Source organism: Bidens hawaiensis, unplaced genomic scaffold (assembly GCF_021521415.1).
Source record: "Bidens hawaiensis isolate Kalapana, Puna unplaced genomic scaffold, B.hawaiensis_p1.1 tig00009543_1, whole genome shotgun sequence".
In the NCBI taxonomy this organism is placed as follows: domain Eukaryota; kingdom Viridiplantae; phylum Streptophyta; class Magnoliopsida; order Asterales; family Asteraceae; genus Bidens; species Bidens hawaiensis.
This window is the reverse complement of record NW_027491711.1, coordinates 18,683-31,924: the sequence shown is the minus strand read 5'-3', so window position 1 is coordinate 31,924 and position 13,242 is coordinate 18,683. Positions and strand designations below refer to the sequence as shown.

At 33.8% G+C, this 13,242-nt stretch overlaps 2 protein-coding genes across 2 annotated transcripts; one reads left to right on the top strand and one right to left on the bottom strand.

Annotated features, from left to right (window-relative positions):
- On the top strand, positions 1-2,335 carry LOC143532791 (F-box protein At5g07610-like). The gene is made up of 2 exons (XM_077027736.1): positions 1-364; positions 1,362-2,335. The coding sequence occupies exons 1-2, from the start codon at positions 1-3 to the stop codon at positions 2,270-2,272; spliced, it is 1,275 nt and encodes a 424-aa protein (XP_076883851.1). The 3' UTR covers positions 2,273-2,335.
- A 2,316-nt stretch (positions 2,336-4,651) lies between these two features.
- Positions 4,652-8,170, bottom strand: LOC143532790 (putative kinase-like protein TMKL1). The gene is made up of 2 exons (XM_077027734.1): positions 7,532-8,170; positions 4,652-5,384 (listed from the first exon to the last, which is right to left on the bottom strand). The coding sequence occupies exons 1-2, from the start codon at positions 8,028-8,030 to the stop codon at positions 4,789-4,791; spliced, it is 1,095 nt and encodes a 364-aa protein (XP_076883849.1). The 5' UTR covers positions 8,031-8,170; the 3' UTR covers positions 4,652-4,788.
- Between the last annotated feature and the right edge of the window lie 5,072 nt (positions 8,171-13,242).

The following is a 13,242-nucleotide window of genomic DNA, read 5'->3' as shown; positions in this document are numbered from 1 at the left end:
ATGAAAACCAACATCAAGCAGTATCTCAAATCCCAAAACCCCACATCAAACAAACACCCGATATTACTATCCTCAACCGAATTGGCTTCACACGACGACGTATTAACCGAAATCCTCCTCCGATTACCCATCCGATCACTCCTCCGGTCAAAATGCGTGTCCAAACACTGGCGTTCGTTGATTTCAGACCACCGGTTTGCGGCTATTCGAAACCCTAACCCTAACCCACCTCACGGGTTGTTTTTACAGAGCATTGGGAATGTGGGTAACCCGGAATATGAGTTTGTGCCGTTTGATCGTGGGAATTGTAATTGTAAACCGCCGTTTAAGAAGTTGGAGTTTGATGGAGATGGGTCTACTTCAGGTAATCTTTTGTTGTTGTAGTTTGCGTGAATTAGTTTGTGGGATTGGAAATGGAATTGAATGTGATGGTACATATTAGGGATGTGTGCGGTCGGTTTTGGGCTGAAATTGAACCGAAAATCGGAACTTGGGTTTTTGAATTTTTGAAAACTGTTGGGTTCCGTTCGGTTTCAGTTTTGAATATTTTGGGCTGAAATTGAACTGAAAATCGAAACTTCGGTTTTTGAATTCTTGAAAAATGTTGGGTTCAGTTCGGTTTTAGTTTTTCCATTTGAGCTTGAACATTTTGGGCTGAAACCGAACCAATCGAAACTTTGGTTTTTGAATTTTTGAAAACTGTGCGGTTCAGTTTGGTTTCGGTTTTTCCATTTGAGCTTGACGTCTTGAACATTTTGGGCCGAAAATTTCTTTTTGGCACGAAATAATGATTTTGACTCTGAATCATTTTGTAAATTAAATTATACATCTGGACTAAAATATTTGAGTTTGATATTTATTAAATTTATATAAATTACTTAAAATAAAAAATGAAAATCTATAAATTCAGTTTAGTTAGGATTTGGGCTGAAACCGAATAAAAAATCGACGGTTTTTGAATTTTTGAAAACTGTTCACTTCAGTTTTTTTCGGTTTGGGTTCAGTTCAGTTTCAGTTTTTCCTTTTGAGCTTGAACATTTTGGGTCAAAATTCTATTTTGGCACAAAGTAATGATTTTACTCTGAATCATTTTGTTAATTGATAACTATTGACTATTATACATTTTTTTTTAACAGTGAATTTCTGTTTAACTTTTGTCACCTATGGGACTCGAACCCAAGACCTCCCAACCCAATTAAAATCTATAAATTCAGTTCAGTTCGTTTTCTTTTTTTTGGTTTTCAAACCGAAACCAATTCGTAAATTCTGTTACAAACTGTAGGTTAGAGGGCAGAGTGATCGAACTCTAAGCATTTGGATAACTGCTACAATAACTTTGTTTTGTTTATTGTGTCCTGCAGGTATAATTGTGCTTCATTCTTCGAATGGTTTAATGCTTTGTTATAGTTTGCATGAACAGTTTTGTAAGATTACAAAGTCAATTGAATACAATGCTGCATATTATGTTTACAATCCAACAATCAATCAAGTCGTCAGCCTTCCGAGACCTAATTTTCGAAGGCGACCGCGCGGTATGACGCTAGTATTTGATCCTTTGAAATCATGTCATTACAAAGTTATATGCGTTGGAGGACATTACTGGACTGATGATCTTTACACCATGGAGATTTACTTGTCGGAAACCGGGAGATGGAAGACGTCTGGAAAACCTTTTGGTAATCAGATTGATACAGAGTTTACAGGTGGTGTTTATTGGAATGATGCGGTTCATTGGATCAACAAGAAAGGGTTTATTTTTTATCTGAAGGTTAATGAGGATCAGGTTGATAGAGTTTCGACACCTGTAGTGCATGATGGTTGGAATGTTAAGCAGCATTGTTATCCTCTGGTTGAATCTCGTGATTGTTTGTTGTTTATCGACATATTTCCTCCAAGTTTGAAGCTTGATGTTCATGAAATGCATAGGGACTATTCAGGGTGGTCTGTGAAGTACCATGTTGATCTTAATCAGGTAATGACAAGATTCCCGGAAATAGATAGAATTGCTCTGGCTTTAGGCCATTTCAGGCTCGTGCAGCCGTTTGTGATACATTGTTTTGTTGAGGGTGAAAGAGAAGAAGACTCGTTTTTGGTGTTGGAAATACCTGGGAAGGCTATAAAGTACAATATTGGTTTGAAGACTTTTGAGGAGCTTTGTGATCTTGAGTTATCTAAACCGTTGAGGCTGTCTGTTGCGAGCGATGGGTTTTCAAAACTGGGTCGGTGGCCAGGTGCTTTTTTGTTCTTCGAGTCACTTTCTAAAGTTCTATGAGAATGTTGTACTTATCTTTTGTTTTTTGTGGGATACTTGTTTGATATGTGTCTGGTTAAAGTGATAAAAACGTAAACATATAGTTTTTTTGTTCTAGCTTATTCGCCCTTGATATCTTATGTTGAAACTCGGGTATGTAAGGTTAATCTAGATAGTTAATGGTTGACGTTTTTCATGGAATGTTGGTATGCATGTTTGATGTGGATGCTAATGTGTTTAAAGGAGAATGGAGTTTGATTCATTGTTAGGGGTAAGATTTGAACAATGAGACAATAAACAAAATCTTATGGGGTGTTTGGTCATTTTATGTGATCCAGCAATTATCCATGTCTTGATATCTTGAATGGTATATGTGAAAAATCTCCATTCTTCATTTCCTAGTGTATTGAAGATTTTGACATTTTTTTCACATGTAATGTTATTAGGATTTGCAGAGTTGGTAGATTTGATGGCGTGATTAATATAAGTGTGGAGTGCCATATAAAAATGTGAAAGCTGTTCTATTTGGTGTGTATTTAAATTTGTATGTTGTATTATATATGTAAGGATGACAATGGGCTAGGTTTGGCATTTCATATACCTTAAGGACGTGTTTGTTTCACAGAATAGAATGGAATTGGAATTTGTATAGGATTTGGAATTAGATTTGGAATATGAACATTACAATAGGAATTGAAATTTGAAGGAATTGAAATCCAATTTCATTCTTGACGTGCTCGCTTGACAAATGAATTAAAATCGGTTTTTTTTTTTAACAAGGATAACAGCGGAAACATTTTAGTTTTTTTAGATTTTTTGTTTTTTATTTATATTTTGCGTTATGATTTTTTCAATTATTATTTTTTTATTTTTTAGGGGGTTTTCTATTAAGATAAAAAACCCCTCAAAAACATATTTAAAAATAATAATAAAATATTCCTAACTCAAAATATAAATCAAAAACAAAAAATCTAAAAAAACTAAAATGTTTTATTCGTTATTCTCGTAAAAAAAAACTCGAGAAAAGATTTCAACGAATTCACTTGAAATCCTTCACATTTTGTAAGGATCTAGAATTCTTTTATTTAAAGGAATTTGAAGGAATTGAAGTCCAATTTCAATTCCAATTCCTTGACAACCGAACACACAAAAATAGAATTAAGATTTCAATTCTAACGAAACGAACACGCCATGTCATGAGATTTTAATTCCAATTCCTTTGAATTCTCACAAATTCTATGAAACGAACGAGCCCTAATTGTACAACCTTAACACATACATTGTTACACCCACATTTTTTTCGAGTACCTGATTACTCATTAACCATTGGGTTTACTGGCTTCCTGCGGGTTTTGGTGGTTTTCTTGGCAGTAGTTGGTTCAAATTTACATATTTGGATTCCTATCACCTAAAACCAATCTCATATTCATCCCAAAACCCAATTTTGATTCCTGTCACCTAACTTCAACACTTTAAATATTATATATTACCTGTTAACATTATATATCATATTATTATATTCAGTTTTAATGTCGTAAACGGGTACCATAGCAGTTCATGGATGACATGATACCGTCCTTGTACTTTTAACGGATAATTATTTTTGTGAAGTACCCGGCCTCGTCCTTGGATGACACTACCCTGATGTGTCGGTTTTCATGATTTGTCTACAAGCAAGGTAAGTAGGTCCATGCTGAGCGGCCCCAAATGCACTCTGCTGATTCAAGTTTTCCTGCTCATAAAAGCTTTGATGTATACATATGTTAGTGCTAGATAGATTGTGTATTTTATATCTTAATGCTAAACAAATTAAATGAATACAAATATTGTTAAATGATTCTCCTTGGAATCTTGTTGAATTATTGCATTATCAAATAAATGAACAAAAATGATTCATATTCCACACGCAATCATTTCAGCTAATCATACTTTGTATTATTTAGTCATATTCTCCATCACCTAGTAGACAATTTGGCCCATAACCATCTTTGCCAGCTAAAGCTAAATATTTAAAGAAAATGATCTGTAATTGGTGAGAGATAAAAAAATGGAATACTTGATTTGTCATATCTACCAGTTGTATAGAATCTAGAAAACAGTTAAATCTCTATGAATATTCTCAATAAGGCTGAGGGGTGTGGGGGCTTTAATGAAGGCTTTAGTGGGGGCTCCAACCAATAATATTATGACGTGTGACAGAGAGAGAAACTGGATAAGGGGGTTGTTGGAGCCCTGGCCCCTGGTGTGGAGGGGCTCCAGCAGGGGTTCCAGCGAAAATTTTTATTTTTATTTTTTTATAAATATATTCAAACAACGTATTATTAAAAAAACACACATTAATAAAAAAACACATTAATATCTAAACTCATAATTGGCAATTTTGATCTTGTTCACAAAATGGGTCAACCACCATTAAAGACTCTGACTTTGACCATTCAAGAACATGTTTGACCCATTTCAAAAACACCCTTTTCAATACAGATGTGTTGGTCATTCATCATCTCATTGTTTCCAAGATTTTGACCATTTACAAATCTTCAAGATTTTGGTCCAATTTCTTCAAGCTTCTTACAAATCTGCTTTATGTCGGGCCGAAGAGAAGGCGAAGGCGAACAACAAGCCAACGCGAGTTGCACAAACTTAATAATAATATCTTCATTAACACGACTCGGACCACCGTTATCATCTTCAAGAACATCCGGATGGTATAGATCCGACATCCGGTGATCCAGCATTGCATTTCTAACCGCGGTTGGCAAATGCAAGTCTTGATCGGGGTTTACTTTCCCATTAATCGGTTCCTTGCCCGTTATTAATTCAAGCAAAATGACCCCAAGATTGTAGATGTCAGTTTCAGTACTAGAATCTTTCATTTGAGTTAATTCATGGGCTTTATAACCCTCAACAGCAGTGTCTTCTAGCATGTCTTGTGCCGCTGCTGAATTCAAGAGAAGATGCAGACCAAAATCTGATACATATGGTTGATAGTTTCTGCCCAAAAGTATGTTTTTTGACTTGAGATTTCCATGGATGATTGGCCTTTGAAGGCTTGTATGCAGATAATCTAATCCTCTAACAACGCCGGTTGATATCCTATAAATGATTTCCCATTTGTGCGAGTCTCCGTTCTCATCTGCTCAGCAATAATCAAAGAAACATAAGCTGCCGTACGAATGTGGTTACTAAAGAACGTTTGGATTTGCGTTTTGAAAGTGCTTATCTAGTCATAATAACCAGTTTCTAGTTTTTATCATAGTATATAGTTATTAAAGGCGGTGCGCCTTATCGCCTAGGCGATTTTTTTAGGGCGAGTCGATGGTATAGCGACTTCCTTGGCAATTTTAGGAGAAAAATCTGCAGTTCAGAATATTTTAGATTCTTTTTTATTCTTAACCTTGATTTTATTTGGTTTTCTTTGATTTAGCACTTAACCTATTTAAACAACTTACCTAAAATTCAACAAATTAACAAAATTAGCTCCAACCACTCATTATATTGAACGACATTGCTTGCAAATCACAAAGCAAGATCTTTTGGCTTTTGTTTTAATATTTATTATTTTATGAAATTTTCTTTTTCAAGTATGAACAATTTGGATATTTTGGTTAGTGAATTCCAAAAGTGATATATTCTATTGCAAAATTCTTTTTAGAAGTTTTTATTTAATTGCGCTTTTTTATTTGAGGCCCTCGCTTTTTTTGCGCCTAGGCTCTCGGAGAGGCCTATGCACCTTAAGTGCGTCTAAGCATTTGATAACTATGGTTTTATGGTTTTTATATGCTTTTGCTTACACTAATCTAGAAAATGGTTGTAGGGGTTAAGTTTTTATTTTTAATAGCAAGGGTCACTTTGGTCATTTCATGTTTGTGTTATTTATACACTTACCTTTGTAAAATATTATTTAAACAGTGCGTGACACAATAAAAACAACTACTCTGTAGCTTTTATCTATAATAAAAATTGGCTTTGGTTATTCACATACTATTTGACCTATTCAAACACCCATCATACGAGTTGTATGAGACCTATACGATACGACTTGTATGATAGGTGTATCACAACATGAAAAAGGATGACGGTACACACACAAAAGTGTACAAACATGACATCCCTAAAATTTACCCTAAAGTAATATAAGTGATTCTTATTTCTTACGTTGAAAAGTTAACTGATTTCGACTCTTGAAAGTAAAATGTCGGCCCAAAATTGACATACTTTGGAAGTATTATAATCAACGGCATGTGAAGGTTATTAAATATATGAAGACAATCTAATAAAAACAAAGATCTAAATTGATGACCAGAATGACCCGGCATAGCCTCCCCACATGCATATTATATATTTTATCCAGTTAAAAAACCTTTAAATATAGAATAAATCCATATTTTCTATATGAAGAAGACTGCCAGGCAGTGATGAACTAATAATTGAGATGAATAGTTAATTATCATTTTGAGTAATTATATAACTGTATTATTATAGAGCCAAAAATTGACTTTTCAAGGGCAAAAAGGTCATTTTTTATATGAAAATTAGGCAATGATACTATTTTGTAAATTTGGTAACAAATTGCTATCCATCACACGGTCCTAATCTTCAAGATATCAACAAGATCTTGTAACCTTTGACATAAAATAATGAGTGGTATAAAAATTGTTTTTAAATAAAATATGTACTAGAAAATCATAAAATAAAAGGTCGCTTATTTACCCCAAGTAAATAAAATTTTAACCTGCTTGGGTTGAATATGCACAACAAAACTTGCACATATTACAACATTGCCAGTGCTGTAGGAGCTGGCTAACACATAAATTGCATCAAATGGTTGTACAGTACAACCACTTAACGCATCACAGGTACCCTACTGACATAACTTCTGCTTGCGTCAGCTATTTAACATTGCCCAAATATTATGATTGCTCAAAAAGGCCACTATTTCATTTAGAATCTTTAAACAAAACCCAAAAGTAAAATCAAATCTTTATCATACACAAAGAAATTGTCATTGCCTAACAAGAACTTTATTTCATTCAAAATAAGATTACAAAAAAATAAAATAAAATAAAGGGCACCATTAGAATCTTTAAAGAAAACGCAAAAGTAAAAATCATATTTATAATCATACACATAAAGAATATATCATTGGACCGAAAATAACTTTATTTCATTCAAAATCTTTAAAAAAATCAGAAAAAAAAAGAATAAAGGTCTAATATTTTTTTATTTTAATATGCAAATCAAGAAACTAAAGATAAATGTGCATAAAAAATAGAAAATTACCTCTAATAAACTGAGCCAAATTTCCTCTCCGGTAAAAAGGATGAACAAGAAGCTTTTCACCTCTAGGTCCAGAATAAAACCCACAAAGAGGCACCAAATTAGGATGCTTAATAGACCCTAAAAGTTGTACCACACGCATAATCTCTTGTACTTTCCCAGTAGTACAAGCTGGCCTCAAGAATCTCAACAACAAAACTGAATCGCCCAACAAGTTAGCTCTATACAAAGTACCATAACTTGACTTCCCAATCACTTCACCAGGAGCATCCAATATGTCAAAACAAGTGAGATCTTCACCACCTTCAAACTTAATAAAATCACCTTTGACTTCTAAATCTTCAACACCACTTTCTTTAAACTCAGGGTTTGCTTCTTGATCCCATGACTCATTTGTTTTAGCCCCTTTTGCTCTACAAACACAAATCAAGAAAAGAATAACAAGTAAAACAAAACAAGAAGATAAAGTCACAATCAATATGATAATGTGTCTTTTCTCCATTTGGGTTGGAATCTAGAGGATCTACAGGATCTGGGTCGGGTTTAAAGATTCAAATAGACCCCATTTAGGTGAGGATCTGGGAAGGAAATATGAGATATGTTTGGTGTTATAAGAAGACAGAAAGAGAAGACATTAATAATAATATTGTTGGGAGAGTGAGTTCCTTCTCTTTCTGTTACAAGTGCAAACAGAGAAGAGAATGGATGTGGGGCTTTGTCTTATGGGAATCAAATCAGTTTTCTAGGTGCATTTGCATTAAAGAAACCTTTATAAAATGATCTTATTTTTTATAACATTGGAAGGTGCTAATTAATTTGGTAATTATTGTATTTACCATTTTTATTAAAAAGAAAACTTCTTGTCGGTTGTTAAATATTAGAATTAAAATATTTTAACATTATAGAATATTATTATTAATATTAATGGGTTAAGTTATTCTACAAATTAGGACAAAAATTAGAAGGATGAAAATGATTTATAGCCACACAAAAAAATCATTTCAAACAAAATTAATCAAAAAATTATAACTCAAAATTTAATAAAAAAACATAATGCTGAGTGAAAAATATCATTGTTTCTTTTTGTTTAACATTGTGTTTTGTGCTTATTTTCGTCATTGATTGTGTTTTTTTTCTTGGCATTGTGTCTATTTTTCTTGATATTGTGTTATGTTGCTCAACGTTGTGTTATATTTTCTTCAACATTGTGTTATATTTTGTGATATGTTGTGTCTTTTTTTAGTTATAATTGTGTCTTTGATCGCGGCATTGTGTCTTTTCATCGATTTTTTTAACGAGAATGATGGGTGAAACATTTTAGTTTTTTTTTATTTTTTTGTTTTTTATTTATATTTTAAGTTATGATTTTTTTATTATTTTTTTTGAATTTATTTTTAAGGGTTTTTGTGTGGTCATAAATCCTTCTCACACTTCTCATTTTTGTCTCCCTTTGCATTTTAATTTTTCCATATTATTAACAACTTTTAGTAATAATTATCAAAAAATAAATAAATAAATATATCCAAATTTATTACCAAATTAATGATTACATCGAAACAGAAGGTAAACAGGTAACAAGATGTGTTGCTACCCAAAACTCAATATTTAAAAACCACATTGATTGATTACCTGAAAATAGTTTTAAAAATATGCCAGCACATAACTGGTTAATAACATTGAATAACTCAAAACATTTTTATTACTCGGTATAACTACAAGGCTAAGAACTCGATCGAGACAACTCAGTGGGACACGACTTGGGGACTTAGCCAAATGGCTTAGGATCCTCCCACACCACCTTGGATCCTCACACACCATTATTTTTTCTATACGGCTCGTATAGGACTATACGGTCGTATAACATCTGAATCATATCAGTTTGTGTCGAAGCTTGTCGTTCATTGTCTGTAGTGCCCTATACGGTCGTATATACAATTTTTTAACTTTAAATATCAATACGTTAATATAATCGTATAGACCTATACGGGTCGTATAGGGTTATACAGTCGTATAGACAATTTTTTTGACACAGTTTTAAATATTAATACGTTAATAACTTACATTTTAATGTATTAAGGACATAACATACGGCTCGTATAACACTATAAGGCTTGTATAGTTGTTTTTCGGTAGCGGTAAAGAAAGGCTGACTTATTTCTGCAAAAGTTTTCTATACGGTCGTATAGCCCTATACGACCGTATAGGTTTTATGGTGTGTCAGATAGCAATACGAGCCATTTAACACCTATACGGCTCGTACAGGTCTATACGGTCGTATAGGTTGAAAAAAGCTATTTTTTCTGTCCCCCCTATCAGTAATGCGTAGCCTATAAAATGGTTTTATGTATATGTTTATTTGCTAGGGATATGATCCTCCTACACCACCCCCATATGCCTATACGGCTCGTATAGATCTATACGGTCGTATAGGTTGAAAAAAACTATTTTTTCAGTCCCCTTATCAGTAATGCGTAGCCTATACGACCCTATAGGCTTATACGAGCCGTATAGGCATATGGGGGTGGTGTAGGAGAATCATATCCCTAGCAAATAAACACATACATAAAACCATTTTCCTCATGGCTTCCACTACCGTTAAACCATATATGTAAAGGATCCAAACACAAGTATTCATTGTTGGACCGTTAGGCATTCTAATAGCGGTCCACTATCCTCAAACTTTCTTTATTTTCATATTAGACCTTGAACTTTAGCTTTGGCATACTGACTAGTTAGCCCCTCAACTTCCAAAGTTATCAAATTCGACACAAAGTTTTCAGGGTGTTACACACTAACATATGTACGAACATCTTGTGTGGTTTTTTCTCACTTTTTGGGTATTTCTGTGTGTTTTCGCTTGTTGCCGCTTCTGCCGTGGATGCCTATTTAAGTAAATTTGGTGGTAGACATGATTGTCATGGATGACTTTCCCCAAATATTAACTTATTTCATGTTTCCTTTTCTAATAATATGAATTGACACAATGACATGGTCATAATGGAGTCTTACAATTCACAAGCTTTTTGCAAAGTGATGTGGTTTGCAATTTTGCATTGTGGATGATTTGCTTTTGGACTTCTCTGTTCAAACATCCATTTTGCTAGTTGGACATTTTGACCCATCTATACGAGTCGTACAACTCATACTACTCGTATAGGTGGCAGCTTTTTATCAGTATCCGTTGACCAGTTAATACGAGAAGGCCTATACGAGTTGTATGAGCTATACGAGACAATTTGAATTTTCATATATGAGTGGAAGCCATACGAGTTGTATGGGCTATACGAGATGAATTTTAAATTCTTTTCTACTGACATTAGTAGCATTTATTTGTAATGAATAAAATTGATTTTTTTTCAAACGCAAATACGAGTACTATTGGCTACATGACTTAAATTATTAAACACAAGAAATTCTCACTATAAAAAACACTTATGCTACAACTTTTCTAAAATAAATATTTTATCGGATTTTTCTTATGATTAACTGAGAAATCAATTATTTCTCGTCTCATTGAACATATGGAATACCCTACAACATTCTAAGCTCGTTTATAGCTTACTTTTACACTGCTGAATATTAATTATTTATTTTTTAATTAATTTTTTTATGAAAAATACAATACTAGTTAGACAGAAATACAATTTTTGTCTTTTAAACATTGTCAGTTTATGGATTATGTCCTTTAAAAACTTTACTTTCATTCCTTATCCTTTAAATGACAAAGTACCTTGATTTTTGTCCTTTAACTTAACGATCATCCAAAAAACCCGTTAAGTCCATGCTTGAGAGGGTAAAACGGTAATTCCAACCCTTTGTTATTAATAATTAATAAAATTTTTAATATATATTATTTCACTTCTCTTTGTCACACACACACAGTTGCATATCTTCCACATCCACACCCCCACCTTCTTCTCTGGCCAACCCTTGCCGGCGCACAACATCGAACATGTGCACACACTCTCCGCTCTACTTTGTATGCTCTGTCTTTTTACTCCAACTTTAAACCTAACCCTTACCTTCCTCTTCCTCATATTGTTCAGGGACAGATCAGAGCATCCACAACTCTCACCATACAGCCACCACCATCTATCTCGTTCATCACCAGTCACCATCACCTAACTCGCCGCTACCACCATCATCTCCAAAAACCAGTAGCATAACCAAATTTTGCCACCGCCGGTCACAGTCACCATCCCCTAAAAATTGGACTCTACTGCCGCAGTCCACCACCACCGCCACTCTGGGCATGTTCCTTGGTCTATGAGTAGCAAGAAACGAACAAACTGGTCAATTATCATAGATAGTTTTGCAAATTGGGTGGATTTCTTGGGTATGCTAATGAACACGAAGATGATTCCCATAGTGCGAATCGGATGGATTCCATGTGGTGGTCGGAAAAACGAGATTTCGTGCACCATTAGTTACCCAAAAAAACAAGATGATTTTTATTCAAAAAGGTTCTTAATTTGATGATTTTATGTCAAGCATTTTGGGGTTCATCAATGGGAACTTATAGTCGCCGGTGGTTAAGAATCCATGGAAAAAAGATAGATCTGAGCCTTGGTGGATGGCTAAGGTTGAATGAGAGAGAGAGAGAGAGAGAGAGAGAGAGAGATTTAGGTCTAATAATATGTACTAAAAAGTTTTTTAAAAATAAAGGGTGCAATTACGTTTTCACCCTCACATGCTTGGCACATGCAAGGACTTAACGGGTTTTTTGGATGACCGTTAAGTTAAAGGATAAAAATCAAGGTACTTTGTCATCTAAAGGATAAGGAATGAAAGTAAAATTTTTAAAGGATATGATCCATAAATTGACAATGTTTAAAGGACAAAAATTGTATTTTTTGTCTACTAGTTATTAAAAAAGAACAAACTCTTAGATTTTCAGTCTGTTTCTCTCTCTTTTTTTAATTTACACCATTATGTCATGTCATATAATTAACGGTGGAATTTTGTTTCGTGTTAAATAATTTTCAGAATATTATATCGTGTCAAATAATTTTCATCATACGAACCCGTGAGAATCTCGGTACGTATGAAATTATTACCCTACCTATACAAGTCGTATAACCTACACTACTTGTATAAAACTAGTCACACACATGCTCTTTTAGATTATACTACTCGTATAAGTATTTAGTCAGGTCAAACACCGTTTGAGAAGCTGATATGTATGATCTGAAAAGGGTGCATAAAGATTAAAAATAACTCGTATAGGCTATACTAGTCGTCTAGTGGGTGTATAGACAGTATACAGGTAGTATAGGCTATACTACTCGTATAAAATCAACATTGTCTCGTATAAGTCATACGACTCGTTTAAGAATTTGGTCAAACACCTTTTACAAAAAGCTGGTGGGTTTCAGAGTACAGAAGTCTATACGACTCGTATAAGCTATACGAGTCGTATGGCGGGTGTCTAATTAGCAGGACCCTTGCTTTTTTGTGTTTTGAATTTTGGGAATCCCTTATGGGTGGGGTCGGCAAGTTATATGTACTCGGTGGATTTTTCAAATCCAGATCTGGCATTTGGTTTTGAGTCCAAAATTGAAACACCTTGGTTTTGGCATCTTAGGTTTTTTATAAAGCTTTAGTGGCGTTGATAAAACTTATATATACATATGAACTTGTAAAATGTTTGTAGAATTTATAAGCACATAAATTTAATAAAACTGTATAAAATAAATGTATTGATTAATTTAAGT